The sequence below is a fragment of the Macaca fascicularis genome, chromosome X (genome assembly GCF_037993035.2).
Source record: "Macaca fascicularis isolate 582-1 chromosome X, T2T-MFA8v1.1".
Classification (NCBI taxonomy): Eukaryota; Metazoa; Chordata; class Mammalia; order Primates; family Cercopithecidae; genus Macaca; species Macaca fascicularis.
In genome coordinates, this window is record NC_088395.1 from 57,670,467 (window position 1) to 57,689,942 (window position 19,476).

A 19,476-nucleotide genomic window follows, 5' to 3' on the forward strand; every position below is an offset into this window, starting at 1 on the left:
TAGTCAATTTTCCCAGCACCATTTATGAAATAGGGAATCCTTTCCCCATTTCTTGTTTTTGTCAGGTTTGTCAAAGATTAGATGGCTGTAGATGTGTGGTATTATTTCTGAGGACTCTGTTCTATTCCATTGGTCTATATCTCTGTTTTGGTACCAGTACCATGCTGTTTTGGTTACTGGTGTATAAGAATGCTTGTGATTTTTGCACATTGATTTTGTATCCTGAGACTTTGCTGAAGTTTCTTATCAGCTTAAGGAGATATTGGACTGAGATAATAGGGTTTCCTAAATATACAATCATGTCATCTGCAAACAGGGACAATTTGACTTCTTCTTTTTCTGACTGAATACCCATTATTTCTTTCTCTTGCCTGATTTCCCTAGACAGAACTTCCAACACTATGTTGAATAGGAGTGGTCAGAGAGGGCATCCTGTCTTGTGCCAGTTTTCAAAGAGAATGCTTCCAGTTTTTGCCCATTCACTATGACGTTGGCTGTTGGTTTGTCATAAATAGCTCTTACTATTTCAAGATACATTCCGTCAATACCGAATTTATTGAGAGTTTTTAGCAGGAAGGGCTATTGAATTTTATCAAAGGCCTTTTCTGCATCTATTGAGATAATCATATAGTTTTTGCCTTTGGTTCTGTTTATATGCTGGATTACGTTTATTGATTTGCATATGTTGAACCAGCCTTGCATCGCAGGGATGAAGCCCACTTGATCATGGTGGATAAGCTGTTTGATGCACTGCTGGATTCAGTCTGCCAGTATTTTATTGAGGATTTTTGCATCGATGTTTATCAGGGATATTGGTCTAAAATTCTCTTTTTTTGTTGTGTCTCTGTCAGGCTCTGTTATCAGGATGATGTTGGCCTCATAAAATGAGTTAGGGAGGATTCCCTCTTTTTCTATTGATTGGAATAGTTTCAGAAGGAATGGTACCAACTCCGCCTTGTACCTCTGGTAGAATTCAACTGTGAATCCGTCTGGTCCTGGACTTTTTTTGGTTGGTAGGCTATTAATTATTGCCTCATTTTCAGAACCTGCTATTGGTCTATTCAGGGATTCAACTTCTTCCTGGTTTAGTCTTGGGAGAGTGTAAGTGTCCAGGAAATTATCCGTTTCTTCTAGGTTTTCTAGTTTATTTGCATAGAGGTGTTTATAGTATTCTCTGATGGTAGTTTGTATTTCTGTGGGGTCGGTGGTGATATCCCCTTTATCATTTTTTATTGCGTCTATTTGATTCTTCTCTCTTTTCTCCTTTATTAGTCTTGCTAGTGGTCTATGAACTTTGCCGATCTTTTCAAAAAAAAAACAGCTCCTCATTCATTGATTTTTGGAGGGTTTTTTGTGTCTCTATCTCCTTCAGTTCTGCTCTGATCTCAGTTATTTCTTGCCTTCTGCTAACTTTTGAATGTGTTTGCTCTTGCTTCTCTAGTTCTTTTAATTGTGATGTCAGGGTGTCAATTTTAGATTTTTCCAGCTTTCTCTTGTGGGCATTTAGTGCTATAAATTTCCCTCTACACACTGCTTTAAATGTGTCCCAGAGATTCTGATATGTTGTATCTTTGTTCTCATTGGTTTCAAAGAACATCTTTATTTCTGCCCTCATTTTGTTATGTACCCAGTAGTCATTCAGGAGCAGATTGTTCAGTTTCCATGTAGTTGAGCGGTTTTGATTGATTTCGTTAGTCCTGAGTTCTAGTTTGATTGCACTGTGGTCTGAGAGACAGTTTGTTATAATTTCTGTTCTTCTACATTTGCTGAGGAGTGCTTTACTTCCAACTATGTGGTCAATTTTGGAATAAGTGCAATGTTTTGCTGAGAAGAATGTATGTATATTCTATTCATTTGGGGTGGAGAGTTCTGTGCATGTCTATCAGGTCCGCTTGATGCAGAGTTGAGTTCAATTCCTGGATATCCTTGTGAACTTTCTGTCTTGTTGATCTCTCTAATGTTGACAGTGGGGTGTTGAAGTCTCCCATTATTATTGTATGGGAGTCTAAGTCTCTTTGTAATTCTCTAAGGACTTGCTTTACGAATCTGAGTGCTCCTGTATTGGGTGCATATATATTTAGGATAGTTAGCTCTTCCTGTTGAATTGATCCCTTTACCATTATGTAATGGCCTTCTGTGTTTCTTTTGATCTTTGATGATTTAAAATCTGTTTTATCAGAGACTAGAATTGCAATCCCTGCTTTTTTTTGTTCTCCATTTTCTTGGTAGATCTTCTTCCATCCCTTTATTTTGAGCCTATGTGTGTCTCTGCATGTGAGATGGGTCTCCTGAATACAGCAAACTGATGGGTTTTGACTCTTTATCCAATTTCCAAGTCTGTGTCCTTTAATTGGACCATTGAGTCCATTTACATTTAAGGTTAATATTGTTATGTTTGAAGTTGCTCCTGTCATTATGATATTAGCTGGGTATTTTGCTCGTTAGTTGATGCAGTTTCTTCCTAGCATCAATGGACTTTACATTTTGGCATGTTTTTGCAATGGCTGGTACTTGTTCCTTTCCATGTTTAGTGCTTCCTTCAGGATCTCTTGTAGGGCAGGCCTGGTGGTGACAAAATCTCTAAGCATTTGCTTGTCTGTAAAGGATTTTATTTCTCCTTCCCTTATGACACTTAGTTTGGCTGGATATGAAATTCTGGGTTTAAAATTCTTTTCTTTAAGAATGTTGAATATTGGCCCCCACTCTCTTCTGGCTTGTAGAGTTTCTGCCGAGAGATCTGCTCTTAATCTGATGGGCTTCCCTTTGTGGGTAACCTGACCTTTCTCTCTGGCTGCCCTTAACATTTTTTCCTTCATTTCAACTTTGGTGAATCTGACAGTTATGTGTCTTGGAGTTGCTCTTCTCGAGGAGTATCTTTGTGGCGTTCGTGTATTTCCTGAATTTGAATGTTGGCCTGCCTTACTAGGTTGGGGAAGTTCCAGAATCTACAAAGAACTAAGCAAATGTACAAGAAAAAAACAAAGAACCCCATCAAAAAGTGGGTGAAGGGTATGAACAGATACTTCTCAAAAGAAGACATCTATCCTGCCAAGAAATAAAAAAAAAAAAAAAAAAAAAAAAAAAAAAAAAAAAAGCTCATCATCACTGGTCATTAGAGAAATGCAAATCAAATCCACAATGAGATTACATCTCACACCAGTTAGAATGGTGATCATTAAAAAGTCAGGAAACAATAGATGCTGGAGAGGATGTGGAGAAATAAGAACACATTTACACTGTTGGTGGGAGTGTAAATTAGTTCAACCATTGTAGAAGACACTGGCGATTCTTCAAGGGTCTAGAACCAGAAATACCATTTGATGCAACAATCCCATTACTGGGTGTATATCAAAAGGATTATAAATCATTCTACTATAAAAACACGTGCATACGTATGTTTATTGTGGCACTGTTCACAATAGCACAAACTTGGAACCAACCAAAATGCCCAGGAATAATAGACTGGATAAAGAAAATGTGGCACACATACACCATGAAATACTATGCAGCCATAAAAAATAGAACACCAGTAAGATCTCTAAGGTTTTTGACTGTAGTCCATGATACCCAAACAGCACTTCTGGACTCACACAGGACATGGGAGAACTCACTGCCCCGAATGAAAGGACACAGAGCTAGGTGTCCTTTGGAGGGACATGTCCTTTGTAGGAACATGGATGAAGCTGGAAACCATCATTCTCAGCAAACTAACACCATAACAGAAAACCAAACACTGCATGTTCTCACTCATAAGTTGGAGTTGAACAATGAGAACACATGGACACAGGGAGGGGAACATCACACACTGGGGTCTGTCAGGGTGTGAGGGCTCGGGGAGGGATAGCATTAGGAGAAATACCTAATGTAGATGACAGGTTGATGGGTGCAGCAAATCACCATGGCACATGTATACCTATGCAACAAACCTGCACAATCTGCACATGTACCCTAGAACTTAAAGTATAATTAAAAAAGACTCTGATGCATTCTTAAATACGTAAATTGCATTTCTTCAGCTCCAGAATTTCAGCTAGATTCTTTTCAATTATTTCATTCTCTTATTAAATTTATCTGTGGAATTCTGACTTTTCCTGTGCTATCTTGAATTTCTCTGAGTTCCCTGAACCCAGCTGTTCCAAATTCTCTTTCTGAAAGGTCACATATCTCTGTTTATCCAGGATTAGTCCCTGGCTACCTATTTAGTTCATTGGATGAGGTCATGTTTTCCTGGATGGTGTTGATGCCAGTAGACATTCTTCAGTGTCTGGGCATTGAAGAATTTGTTATTTATTGTAGTCTTCTATATCTTGTCTTGTTTGTATCCATCATTTTTGAGAAGGCTTTCCAGATATTTGAAAGGACTTGGGTATCAAGAGCTAAGCAGCATCTGCTTTAAGGAGCACCTCAAGCCTAATAAAACTGTAGTTCTTGCAGACTCATAGAGTTATTAACTTGGTGGTTTTGAAAAAGATGAAGAATTCTCTGGATTACCAGGCAGATATCTTGTTCTCTAGCCTGAATTTTTCCCAAAGAAACGGAGAATCTCTCTCAGTTTTGAACCTCCAAAAACTGAGGGTGGAGTCATATTAGCACCCCTGTGGCCACCAACACTATGACTATGCTGCGTCAGACCTGAAGCCAGCACAGGACTGGCGAGGGCTGGTTTAAATACTACTTCTGTGTGTGAGTGTCGGCTGAGTTTGGTCTGGTTTTCCTTTCTGCTCTAACAGGACAGCACTGAGTTCAATGCCTCACAATTGCTGTTCTCCCTCCCTCAGCACCCAGAGATGATCTCTATACCATGCTGCTACTGCCGGGGCAGGAGAATGGGGTTGGGGAGAGGTGGCATTGGCAACTTAAGACGTTTTTTCTATCTTTTCTTTACCTCTTTCAGTGATATGAAGTTAAAATCAGGTGTTACACAGGCTCACCTGATTTTTGGTTCTCATGAAGGGGCTTTCTCTGTGTAGATAGTTGTAAATTGGTGTCCTTATAGAAATACAATTTGTGTAGCCATCAGTTCCACTATCTTGCCCTGCCTCCTTTTGTCTTTTATGATCTTTGTTGTTTGAAGGTCTGGTTTGCCTAGAATTAGAATAGCAACCCCTGCTTTTTGTTTTGTTTTGTTTTTCATTTGCTTGGCAGAATTTTCTACATCCCTTTACTTTGAATCTATGCATTTCATTGATTGTGAGATGAGTCTCTTAATTACAGAATATTGGGTTTTGCTTCTTTATCCAAGTTGCCATTCTGTGCCTTTTAATTGGGGCATTTAGATAATTTACAATCAAGGTTAGTATTCATATGTGCAAATTTGATCCTGTCAACATGTTGTTAACTGGTTATTATGCAGACTTGTTTGTGTGGTTGTTTTATAGTGCCACTGGTCTATGTACTTAAGTGAGTTTTTGTAGTGCCCAATAATCGTGTTTCCTTTCCATATTTAGCACTCACTTCGGGACCTCTTGTAAGGTTTGTCTTGTGGAAATGCATTCCCTCAGCATTCGTTTGTTTGAGATGGATCTCATTTCTCCTTTGCTTATGAAGCTTAGTTTGTCTGGATAAGAAATTCTCAGTTGAAAATTCCTTTCTTTAAGAATGCTAAATATAGGCCCCTAATCCCTTCTGGTTTGTAAGATTTCTGCTGAAAGGTCCACTGTTAGCCTGATGAGGTTCCGTTTGTAGGTAAACCACCTTTTCAGTTGCCTTTACATTTTTTTCTTTTATTTAGACCTTGGAGAATCTGATGATTATGTGTCTTGGGGGTGGCTGTCTTTTGTAGTATCTCATAGAAGTTCCCTGCATTTCCTAACTTTGAATGTTGTCCTATCTAGCAGAGAAACATTTCATGGACAATATCCTAAAATGTGTTTTCCAAATTGCTTGCTTTGTTTCCTCTTTCAGAGACACTAATGAGTCATAAATTTGGTCTCTTTACAAAATCCCATATTTCTCAGGTTTTGTTCTTCGTTCTTTCTTCTTTTTTCTTTATTTTTGTCTGAGTTATTTCAGAGAGCCAGTCTTCTAGTTCTGAGATTCCTTCCTCAGCTTGGTCAATTCTGCTGCTAATATTGTGATTATATAATGAAATTCTTGAAATGAGTGTTTTAGTTCTATCTTATCAGGTTTTTTTCTTATAATTTCCAGTTCACCTTTGATTTCCTTCATCTTATTTTATTCCTCAGAAACCTTGGACTGGGTTTTGATGTTCTCCTGGGTATGAATAATGTTCATTTCTACTGACATTCTTTATCTGTCATTTCAGCCATTTCAGCCTGGTTAAGAACCATTGTTGGGGAACAAGTTGAGCCATTTAGAGTTAAGAAGACACTCTGGCTTTTTGAGTTACTAGAGTTTTTGTCATGGTTCTTTCTCATCTTTGTGGGTTGGTATTCTTTCAGTCTGTGAATTTGCTGTCCTTTGGATGGGATTTTTGTTCTTCTGACCTCTTTAATGTCCTTGGGAGTTTGATTGTAATATAAGGTGGGTTTAGTCAACTGGCTACATTTCTGGAAAATTTTAGGACACCAAAGCTGAGCTCAGGATGCCTGGAATGCATGCTTTAACTCTAGGGCCGCTAATATCAAGCCATTGGCTTTGCTTTCTGGTCTCTTGAGGTTAGGAACCTGCTGTGCGGGAGGGACCCAGGTGTTCCTGGATCACTGTTCACAACACTCCGATGGGTGGTGCCAGGCAGATTGCCTTGTCATGTGGTGTTATCTAGATCCATGCTCATTTTCATGTACCAGCAGCAATGGCAATGTGGTGGTGTGATTGCTCATTGGCTGTGGTGGGGCATTGGTGTGCATAGGTTTGCTGGCCACCATGTGGATGTTTGCAGTGGCAATAATGGCAGCACCGTGGTGGAGGTGTGGAGCGTAGGGGACTGTAGGCATCTACGTTTGCATTTGCACCAGTGGGGGTGTCAGCATGGAGCAGGGCACTGGAGAACACGGGGATAGCAACCTCTGTGCCCATGTTCATGCCAGTAGCAGCAGTCACACAGGATGAGGCATGGGGCTGCTGGTCTCTGTGCACAGATTAATGCCTGTGGCAGTATCAGCATGGGAGCAGGGCACTGATGGGCATGGAGCTGACAGTCTCTGTATGCATTAATTTGTCAGTGATGATGGTGGCAAAGGGCAGGTGAAGCTTCTGGTTTCCTTATGCACCTTTACATTGGCAATGGTGGCACAACTGGGGGCAGGGCAGGGTGTGCTTATGCCAGCAGCAGTGGCTTAGTGCAATGCACATGCACGTGTGCGCCAGCAGGGAAAGAGAACTGAAGTCCACCCATGTGTACGTGTACCAGTAAATTAATGTGGAGGGTGACTGTGGGCCAGTGCATGCCAGCAAGGCAGCATAGGGGAAGCAGCAGTGGGGCAAGGGCATGGGTGGGCTGGTGTGTGGAGGTCATTTGGCTGGAGCTTTCCAATGATCAGGCACAGTCTGCCAGTGCTGAAGCTATCATGTGGGTCTCTGTGAGGCACCACAACTGCAGATCTGAGGCTGCACTGCAAGCCATAATGGCCAGACTGGTGCCCTGGGAGGGACTAGCAGACAGGAGGGCAATCAGATCAGAGCAGCCCCATCTCATGGGAAAGATCGCCCTGAACTATGCAGGTCCGACAGTTCCCCTAAAGCTAAAGTCTCTTAAGGGAGCAAGATGAGCCTTGGAGGATGGGCATTCCTGGCCATGCTCCACCACACACTGTCCTACACCAAACTCCCCAGGTTCTGCACCAGATGGAGTTCTGCCCACACCACCTCTCCAAACAGCTCTCTCTGCCAGCTCAATTTTCTGTGGGGGTCATGGGGTCTCTTGCTGACAGGATTCCAGAGGATTTTGGTGAAACTAGGCCACCACAAGCTTGCTCAACTCACCCCCTCTTAAGGAGCTGTTGGGGGCCAGGAATGAGTCTTCGTGCACAGTAGACTGATGAAGGGTCCAAACTTCCTCCGCCTTCATCCCAGCATCTGTGTCTTCCCTCTGTCCACACTCAATGCCTTCATCTATAAGATGTTTCCTATATCATGGTAATCACAAAGAAAAACCTATAAAAGATACACTAAAAATAAAAAGCACAGCATTAAACATACTGCCAACTGGAAGAAGACAAGGATGCCCACCCTCACCACTCCTACTAAATATAGTATTGGAAGTCCTAGCCAGAGTAATCATGCAAGAGAAAGAAATAAAAGCCATCCAAATTGGAAAGGAAGCCAAACCATCTCTTTTTGCTAACAATATGATTATATACATACAAAACCCTAAAGACTGTACCGAAAGAGTCCTAGAACTGGCAAAGACTTTAGTGAAATTTTAGGAAACAAAATCAATACACAAAATAAGTAGCATGTCTATACACCAATAACATTCAAGCTGAGAGTCAAATCAATAGCATAATCCCAATTATAATAGCCACAATATAAATAAAATATCTAGGAATACAGATAACAAGGGAGCTGAGAGACTTCAACAAATAGAATGACAAGATACTGTTGAAGGAAATCAGAGATAACACATACACACACACACACACACACACACACACACACACACACACACACACAAAGCAGCTGGGCGTGGTGGCTTACACCTGTAATCCCAGTACTTTAGGAGGGCGAGGCGGGCAGATCATGAGGTCAGGAGTTAGAGACCAGCCTGGCCAATATGGTGAAACCCCATCTCTACTAAAAATACAAAAATTAGCTGGGTGTGGTGGTGTGTGCCTGTAGTCCCAACTACTTGGGAGGCTGAGGCAGAAGAATCACTTGAACACAGGAGGCAGAGGTTGCAGTCAGTTGAGATTGTGCCAATGTACTCCAGCCTGGGTGACAGAGTGAAACTCTGTCTTAAAAACAAATAAACAAACAACAACAACAACAACACTTCATGCTCATGAATAGGAAGACTCAATATCATGAGAATGGCCACACTGCCCAAAACAGTTTACAGATTCAGTGCTATTCTTATCAAATTACCAATGACATTTTTAGACAATTAGACAAAATTATTCTAAAATTAATATAAATACCATAAGAGTCTTAATAGCCAAAGCAATCCTAAGCAAAAAGAACAAAGTTTGAGGCATCACACTATCTGACTTTAAACTATACTATGGGGCGGAGCCCACTGCAGCTTGGCAAAGCAGCGATAGCCAGACTGCCTCTCTAGATTCCTCCTCTCTGGGCAGGGCCTCCCTGAAAGAAAGGCAGCAGCCCCAGTCGGGGGCTTATAGATAAAACTCCCAACTCCCTGGGACAGAGCACCTAAGGGAAGGGGCAGCTGTGGGTGCAGTTTCAGCAGACTTAAACGTTCCTGCCTTCCAGCTCTGAAGAGAGCAGCGAATCTCCCAGCACAGTGCTCGAGCTCTGCTAAGGGACAAATTGCCTCCTCAGGTGGGTCCCTGACCCCTGTGCCTCCTGACTGGGAAACATCTCCCAGCAGGGGCCAAGAGACACCTCATAAAGGAGAGCTCCAGCTGGCATCTGGCAGGTGCTCCTCTGGGACAAAGCTTCTAGAGGAAGGAAAAGGAAGCAATCTTTGCTGCTCTGCAGCCTCCGCTGCTGATACCCAGGAAGCCAGGGTCTTGAGTGGACCTCCAGCAAACTCCAGCAGACCTGCAACAGAGGGCCCTGACTGTTAGAAGAAAAACTAACAAATAGAAGGGGGTAGCATCAACAGCAACGAAAAGCATGTCCACATAGAAACCCTATTCAAATGTCACCACCATCAACGACCAAAGGTAGATAAATCTATGAAGACGAGGAAAAACCAGTGCAAAAAGGCTGAACATTTCAAAAACCAGAATGTCTATTCTCCTCCAAAGGATCAGAGTTCCTCACCAACACTGGAGCAAAACTGGACAGAGAATGAGTTTGACAAATTGACAAGAGTAAACTTCAGAAGGTGGGTAAAAACAAACTCCTCTGAGCTAAAAGAACATGTTCTAACCCAAAGAAAGGAAGCTCAGAACCTTAAAATTAGAGGAATTTCTAACTAGATAACCAGTTAAGAGAAGAATATAAATGGCCTGATGAAACTGAAAAACACAGCACGAGAACTTCGTGAAGTATACACAAGTATCAATAGCCAAATCGATCAAGCAAAAGACAGCATAGCAGAGATTGAAAACCACTTTAACGAAATAAAGTGTGAAAAAAAGATTAGATAAAAAAGAATGAAAAGGAACAAACAAATCCTCCAAGAAATATGGGACTATGTGAAAAGACCAAATCTACATTTGATTGGTGTACCTGAAAGTGACAAGAAAAATAGAACAAAGCTGGAAAACACTCTTTGGGATATTAACCAGGAGAACTTCCCCAACCTAGCAGGACAGGCTGACATTCAGATTCAGGAAATACAATGAACACCACAAAGTTACTCCTCGAGAAGAGCAACCCCAAGACATAATCATCAGATTCACCAAGGTTGAAATGAAGGAAAAAATGTTAAGGGCAGCCAGAGAGAAAGGTCAGGTTACCCACAAAGGGAAGCCCATCAGACTAACAGCAGACCTCTCTGCAGAAACCCTACAAGCCAGAAGAGAGTGGGGGCCAATATTCAACATTCTTAAACACAAGAATTTTCAACTCAGAATTTCATATCCAGCCAAACTAAGCTTCAAAAGTGAAGGAGAAATAAAATCCTTTACAGACAGTCAAATGCTTAGAGATTTTGTCACCACCAGGACTGTCTTACAAGAGCTCCTGAAGGAAACACTAAATATGGAAAGGAAAAAACAGTACCAGCCACAGCAATAACATACCGAATTGTAAATACCATTGATACTATGAAGAAACTGCATCAACTAACAGGCAAAAATAATCAACTAGCATCATAATGACTGGATCAAATTCACACATAACAGTAATAACCTTAAATGCAAATGGGCTAAACGCTACAATTAAAAGACACAGACTGGCAAATTGGAAAAAGAGTCAAGGCTCATTGGTGAGCTGTATTCAGGAGACCCATCTCACATGCAAAGACACACAAAGGCTCAAAATAAAGAGATGGAAAAATATTTACGAGGCAAATAGAAAGAAAAAAAAGCAGGGGTTGCAATCCTAGTCTCTGATAAAACAGACTTTAAACCAACAAATTCAAAAAAGACAAAGAAAGGCATTACATAATGGTAAGGTATCAATGCAACAAGAAGAACTAACCATACCAAATATATATGCACTCAATACAGGAGCACACAGATTCATAAAGCAAGCTCTTAGAGACTTACAAAGAGACTTAGACTCCCACACAATAATAGTGGGGGACTTTAACACCCCACTGTCAATATTAGACAAATCAACGAGAAAGAAAATTAACAAGGATATTCAGGATTTGAACTCAGCTCCGGACAAAGCAGACCTAATAGACATCTACAGAACTCTCCACCCCGAATCAATAGAATATATACTCTTCTTAAGAAACTCACTCAAAACTGCACAACTACATGGAACCAGAACAACCTGCTCCTGAATGGCTACTGGGTCAATAACAAAATGAAGGCAGAAATAAATAACTTATTTGAAACCAATGAGAACAAAGACACAACATGCCAGAATTGCTGGGACACAGCTATAGCACTGTTTAGAGGGAAATTAATAGCACTAAATGCCCACAGGAGAAAGCAGGAATGATCTAAAATCGACATCCTAACATCACAATTAAAAGAACTAGAGAAGCAAGAGCAAACAAATTCAAAAGCTACCAGAAGAAAAGAAATAACTAAGATCAGAGCAGAACTGAAGGAGATAGAGACAAGAAACACCCTTCAAACAGTTAATGAATCCAGGAGTTGGTTTTTAGAAAGATTAACAAAATAGACTGCTAGCCAGATGAATAAAGGAAAAAAGAGAAAAGAATCAGACACAATAAAAATGATAAAGGGGATATCACCACTGAGCTCACAGAAATACAAACTACCATGAGAGAACATTCTAAACACCTCTATGCAAATACACTAGAAAATCTAGAAGAAATGGATAAATTCCTGAATGCATACATCCTCCCATTTCAAAACCAGAAAGAAGTCAAATCCCAGGATAGACCAATAACAAGTTCTGAGATTGAGGCAGTAATTAACAGCCTACCAATGAAAAACAGCCCAGGATCAGACAAATTCACAGCCAAATTCTACCAGAGGTACAAAGAGGAGCTGGTACCCTTCTTTCCTTCCTTTCTTCCTTCCTTCCTTCCTTCCTTCCTTCCTTCCTTCCTTCCTTCCTTCCTTCCTTCCTTCCTTCCCTCCCCCCCTCCCTCCCTCCCTCCTTCCTTCCTTTTCTTTCTTTCTTTCTTTTTGCTACTTTTATACTGTCTTGTATTTTTATTTGTATTTTCAGGTATTTAGTTATTTCATCGGGTGCACCATAAACTCTATGAGGGCAGATATTGTATCTTTACATCTGCAGTTTTTCACACAGAGCCTTGTGGTTGAAAGCTGATCAAAAATGTTTATTCCTATGTTAGAAGATTTTTATATTCTATCTTTCCAATCTTTGAGATTCTTTATATTGAGGAGAGAAAAGAAAAATAAATGAAGAAAGCTTGTAATTGAATGAACTAGTTCGCAGTGTTTTGCATCTAACAGCCAAAGGCATAAATAATAAATCATCAAAAGATGATTCACAATTTTATCATTGTTATTCATCGCATAGAACTAAAAGAAATATAATACATATTTTTCTTCCAGGCCTGGCTGACAAATATGATTGTATAATTTTTAAAATTTTTATTATACTTTAAGTTCTAGAGTACATGTGCACAACGTGCAGGTTTGTTACATATGTACACATGTGCCATGTTGCTATGCTGCACCCATTAACTCGTCATTTACATTAGGTATATCTCCTAATGCTATCCCTCCCCACTAACGCTCCCCACAATAGACCCCAGTGTGTGATGTTCCCCTTTAGTTTAATTAGATCCCATTTGTCAGTTTTGGCTTTTGTTGTCATTGCTTTTGGTGTTTTCGACATGAAGTCCTTGCCCATGCCTATGTCCTGAATGGTATTACCTAGGTTTTCTTCTAGGGTTTTTATGGTTTTAAGTCTAACATTTAAGTCCATCTGGAATTAACTTTTGTATAAGGAGTAAGGAAAGGATCCAGTTTCAGCTTTCTACTTATGGCTAGCCAATTTTCCCAGCACCATTTACTGAATAGGGAATCCTTTCTCCATTTCTTGTTTTTGTCAGGTTTGTCAAAGATCAGATGGCTGTAGATGTGTGGTATTATTTCTGAGGGCTCTGTTCTATTCCATTGGTCTATATCTCTGTTTTGGTACCAGTACCATGCTGTTTTGGTTACTGTAGCCTTGTAGTATAGTTTGAAGTCAGGTAGCGTGATGCCTCCAGCTTTGTTCTTTTGACTTAGGATTGTCTTGGAGATGCGGGCTCTTTTCTGGTTCCATACGAACTTTAGAGCAGTTTTTTCCAATTCTGTGAAGAAACTCATTGGTAGCTTAATGGGGATGGCATTGAATCTATAAATTACCTTGGGCAGTATGGCCATTTTCACGATATTGATTCTTCCTATCCATGAGCATGGTATGTTCTTCCATTTGTTTGTGTCTTCTTTTATTTCACTGAGTAGTGGTTTGTAGTTCTCCTTGAAGAGGTCCTTCACATCCCTTGCAAGTTGGGTTCCTAGGTTTTTTATTCTCTTTGAAGCTATTGCGAATGGGAATTCATTCATGATATGGCTCTCTGCTTGTGTGTTACTGGTGTAAAAGGGTGCTTGTGATTTTTGCACATTGATTTTGTATCCTGAGACTTTGCTGTAGTTTATGAGCTTAAGGAGATTTTGGTCTGAGACAATGGGGTTTTCTAAGTATACAATCAGGTCATCTGCAAACAGAGACAATTTGACTTATTTTCCTAACTGAATATCCTTTATTTCTTTCTCTTGCCTGATTGCCCTAGCCAGAACTTCCAACACTATGTTGAATAGGAGTGGTGAGAGAGGGCATCCTTGTCTTGTGCCAGTTTTCAAAGGGAATGCTTCCAGTTTTTGCCCATTCAGTATGATATTGGCTGTGGGTTTGTCATAAAAAGGTCTTATGATTTTGAGATACGTTCCATCAATACCTAGTTTATTGAGCGTTGTTAGCATGAAGGGCTGTTGAATTTTGACAAAGGCCTTTTCTGCATCTATGGAGATAATCATGTGGTTTTTGTCTTTGGTTCTGTTTATATGCTGGATTACATTTACTGATCTGCATATGTTGAACCAGCCTTGCATCCCAGGGATGAAGCCCACTTGATCATGGTGGATAAGATTTCTGATGTGCTGCTGGATTCGGTTTGCCAGTATTTTATTGAGGATTTTTGCATTAATGTTCATCGGGGATATTGGTCTAAAATTCTTTTTTTGTTGTGTCTCTGCCAGGCTTTGGTATCAGGATGATGTTGGCCTCATAAAATGAGTTAGGGAGGATTCTCTCTTTTTCTATTGATTGGAATAGTTTCAGAAGGAATATTAGGAGCTGGTACCATTTATTCTGAAACTATTTCCAACAATAAAAAAAGAGGGACTCCTCCCTAACTCATTTTATGAGGTCAGCATCATCCTGATTCCAAACTTGGCAGAGACACAACAACAAGAACAAAAATTCAGACCATTTTCACAATATTGATTCTTCCTATCCATGAGCATGGTATGGTATTCCATTTGTTTGTGTCCTCTTTTATTTCACTGAGCAGTGATTTGTATTTCTCCTTGAAGAGGTCCTTTACATCCCTTGTAAGTTGGATTTCTAGGTATTTTATTGTCTTTGTACCTATCGTGAATGGGAGTTCATTCATGATTTGGCTCTCTGTATGCCTGTTACTGGTGTATAAGAATGCTTGTTGTTTTTGCACATGGATTTTGTATCCTGAGACTTTGCTGAAATTGTTTATCAGCTTAAGGAGATTTTGAGCTGAGACAATGGGGTTTTGTAAATATACAATCATGTAATCTGCAAATCAATATTGCGAAAATGGCCATACTACCCAAGGTAATTTATAAATTCAATGCCATCCCCATTAAGCTACCAATGACTTTTTCACAGAATTGGAAAAATGTGCTTTAAAGTTCATATGGAACCAAAAAAAGACCCCGCATTGCCAAGACAATCCTAAGCCAAAAGAACAAAGCTGGAGGCATCACACTACCTGACTTCAAACTAAACTACAAGGCTACAGTAACCAAAACAGCATGGTACTGGTACCAAAACAGAGATATAGACCAATGGAACAGAACAGAGCCCTCAGAAATAATACCACATATCTTCAGCCATCTGATCTTTGACAAACCTGAGAAAAACAAGAAATGGGGAAAGGATTCCCTATTTAATAAATGGTGCTGGGAAAATTGACTAGCCTAAAGTACAAAGCTGCAACTGGATCCTTTCCTTACTCCTTATACGAAAATTAATTCAAGATGGATTAGAGACTTAAATGTTAGACCTAAAACCATAAAAACTCTAGAAGAAAACCTAGGTAATACCATTCAGGACATAGGCATGGGCAAGGACTTCATGTCTAAAACACCCATAGCAGCAGCAACAAAAGCCAAAATTGACAAATGGGATCTAATGAAACTAAAGAGCTTCTGCACAGCAAAAGAAACTACCATCAGAGTGAACAGGCGACCTACAAAATGGGAGACAATTTTTGCAATCTACTCATCTGACAAAGGGCTAATATCCAGAACCTATAAAGAACTCAATCAAATTTACAAGAAAAAAACAAACAACCCCATCAAAAAGTGGGCAAAGTATATGAACAGTTACTTCTCAAAAGAAGACATTCATACAGCCAACAGACACATGAAAAAATGCTTATCATCAGTTGCCATTAGAGAAATGCAAGTGCAAACCACAATGAGATACCATCTCACACTAGTTGGAGTGGCAATCATTCAAAAATCAGGAAACAACAGGTGCTGGAGAGGATGTGGAGAAATAGGAACAGTTTTACACTGTTGGTGGGACTGTAAACTAGTCCAATCATTGTGGAACACAGTGTGGCAATTCCACAAGGATATAGAACTAGAAATACCATTTGACCCTGCCATCCCACTACTGGGGATATACCCAAAGGATTATAAATCATGCTGCTATAAAGACACATGCACACGTATGTTTATTGTGGCACTATTCACAATAGCAAAGACTTGGAATCAACCCAAATGTCCATCAGTGACATACTGGATTAAGAAAATGTGGCACATATACACCATGGAATACTATGCAGCCATAAAAAAGGATGAGTTCGTGTGCTTTGTACAGACATGGATGCTGCTGGAAACCATCAATCTCAGCAAACAATCGCAAGAACAGAAAACCAAATACTGCATGCTGCATGTTCTCACTCATAGGTGGGAACTGAACAATGAGATCACTTGGACTCTGGAAATGGATCATCGAACATCGGGTCCTATTATGGGGAGGGTGTGGAGGGATAGCATTAGGAGATATACCTAATGTAAATGACGAGTTAATGGGTGCAGCACACCAACATGGCACATGTATACATATGTAACAATCCTGCACGTTGTGCACATGTACCCTAGAACTTAAAGTATAATAATAATAAAAAAAATTCAGACCAATATCCCTGATGAACATCGATGTGGAAATCCTCAATACAACACTGGAAAACCAAATCGAGCAGCACAACATGAAGAAGTGCACTTACCACGAACAAGTAGGCTTCATCCTTGGGATGCAACACTGGTTCAACATACGCAAATCAATAAATGTAATCCATCACATAAACGGAACCAAGGACAAAAACCAAACTTGAAACATCAAACGGAATCAGGAAATTCTTCATGAAGGAGCATTTTGTGATCTGGTTTGGTCAGATCCTGAAGATACGGATACTTGAGCTATCAGCCCCGAAGACTGTGTTGGCTTTTTGGAGCAAAGGTCACAAATGAGTCTGGTCATATCAACAATTTAAAACTCATCTCCAGAGCACATCTACTCGTTCATGAAGGCTATAATTTTGTGTTTGATGAGAAGCTGGTGACAATATGCTCTGCTCCTAATTACTGCTATCATTGTGGAAGTATTGGTTCGATCATGGTCTTCAAAGGTGTAAATACAAGAGAACCAATGTTATTCCGGGCAGTTCCAGATTGAGAATGTGTTATTCCTCCTAGAATGACGAATGCTGTATTTCCTTTGAGGCCTTTGCCCATCCTGCTGACCCATTTTTCTGCCCTCTTCTTACTCCAGCTTTCTTGTATTACTCTCTACAATATATTTTTTATTGAGCACTTTGCTGCTGAAATGCTGCCTCTTGCCTTTTTTATATTTTAAATTATCTAAATTTATTGTTTGTTGTAGTGTCTATAGCAAAGTTTTTCTATCAATTTTTCCCCCATCCCATCCCCACACTGGACTCATTTGAAAGACTTGAGAAATGTTAATACTCACACTGATGCATGTAGCTCTTGCTTATTTACTGGTCTGGGAACAGGATATGTTTCTTTTTTTTAAAAAAAAGCCAAGAATAGACCAATAGCAGGCTCTGAAAATGAGGCAATAATTAATAGCCTACCAACCAAAAAAAGTCCAGGACCAGATGGATTCACAGCTGAATTCTACCAGAGGTACAAGGAGGAGCTGGTACCATTCCTTCTGAAACTATTCCAATCAATAGAAAAAGAGGGAATCCCCCCTAACTCATTTTATGAGGCCAACATCATCCTGATACCAAAGCCTGGCAGAGACACAACAAAAAAAGAGAATTTTAGACCAATATCCCTGATGAACATTGATGCAAAAATCCTCAATAAAATACTGGCAGACTGAATCCAGCAGCGCATCAAACAGCTTATCCACCATGATCAAGTGGGCTTCATCCCTGGGATGCAAGGCTGGTTCAACATATGCAAATCAACAAACGTAATCCAGCATATAAACAAAACCAAAGACAAAAACCACATGATTATCTCAATAGATGCAGAAAAGGCCTTTGACAAAATTCAACAGCCCTTCATGCTAAAAACGCTCAATAAATTTGGTATTGATAGAACGTATCTCAAAATCATAAGAGCTATTTATGACAAACCCACAGCCAATATCATATTGAATGGGCAAAAACCAGAAGCATTCCCTTTGAAAACTGGCACAAGACAGGGATGCCCTCTCTGACCACTCCTATTCAACATAGTGTTGGAAGTTCTGGCTAGGGCAATCAGGCAAAAGAAAGATAAAGGGTATTCAGTTAGGAAAAGAAGAAGTCAAATTGTCCCTCTTTGAAGACGACATGATTGTATATTTAGAAAACCCCATTTTCTCAGCCCAAAATCTCCTTAAGCTGATAAGAAGCTTCAGCAAAGTCTCAGGACACAAAATTAATGTGCAAAAATCACAAGCATTCTTATACACCAGTAACAGACAAACAGAGAGCCAAATCAGGAATGAACTTCCATTCACAATTGCTTCAAAGAGAATAAAATAACTAGGAATCCAACTTGTAAGGGATGTAAAGGACTTCTTCAAGGAGAACTACAAACCACTGCTCAGTGAAATAAAAGAGGACACAAACAAATGGAAGAACATACCATGCTCATGGATAGGAAGAATCAATATCGTGAAAATGGCCATACTGCCCAAGGTTATTTATAGACTCAATGCCATCCCCATTAAGCTACCAATGAGTTTCTTCACAGAATTGGGAAAAACTGCTTTAAAGTTCATATGGAAGCAAAAAAGAGCCCGCATTGCCAAGACAATCCTAAGTCAAAAGAACAAAGCTGGAGGCATCACGCTACCTGACTTCAAACTATACTACAAGGCTACAGTAACCAAAACAGCATGGTACTGGTACCAAAACAGAGATATAGACCAATGGAATAGAACAGAGTCCTCAGAAATAATACCACACATCTACAGCCATCTGATCTTTGACAAACCTGAGAAAAACAAGAAATGGGGAAAGGATTCCCTATTTAACAAACGGTGCTGGGAAAATTGGCTAGCCATAAGTAGAAAGCTGAAACTGGATCCTTTCCTTACTCCTTATATGAAAATTAATTCAAGATGGATTAGAGACTTAAATGTTAGACCTAATACCATAAAAACCCTAGAAGAAAACCTAGGTAATACCATTCAGGACATAGGCATGGGCAAGGACTTCATGTCTAAAACACCAAAAGCAACGGCAACAAAAGCCAAAATTGACAAATGGGATCTAATGAAACTAAAGAGCTTCTGCACAGCAAAAGAAACTACCATCAGAGTGAACAGGAAACCTACAGAATGGGAGAAAATTTTTGCAATGTACTCATCTGACAAAGGGCTAATATCCAGAACCTACAAAGAACTCAAACAAATTTACAAGAAAAAAACAAACAACCCCATCAAAAAGTGGGCAAAGGATATGAACAGACATTTCTCAAAAGAGGACATTCATACAGCCAACAGACACATGAAAAAATGCTCATCATCACTGGCCATCAGAGAAATTCAAAT

At 39.9% G+C, this 19,476-nt stretch overlaps 1 protein-coding gene across 4 annotated transcripts in view; it reads right to left on the minus strand.

Moving 5' to 3' along the window:
• The window catches only part of LOC102125980 (zinc finger X-linked protein ZXDA-like), a 237,423-nt gene that overhangs the window by 168,771 nt on the left and 49,176 nt on the right, over positions 1-19,476 (minus strand). The window contains exon 2 of one of the 4 annotated variants that reach the window (XR_006695430.3): positions 7,885-8,027. The exons of 2 other annotated variants lie outside the window; for them this stretch is intronic. Coding sequence is in view for 1 of the 2 variants with exons in the window: in XM_065538046.2 (XP_065394118.1) it covers positions 8,010-8,027 (18 nt within the window). In the remaining variant the exon portion in view is untranslated. Of the gene's footprint in view, positions 1-1,264; positions 8,028-19,476 lie in introns of those variants that run through there. One more of the 4 variants, XM_065538046.2, reaches the window with a different exon arrangement.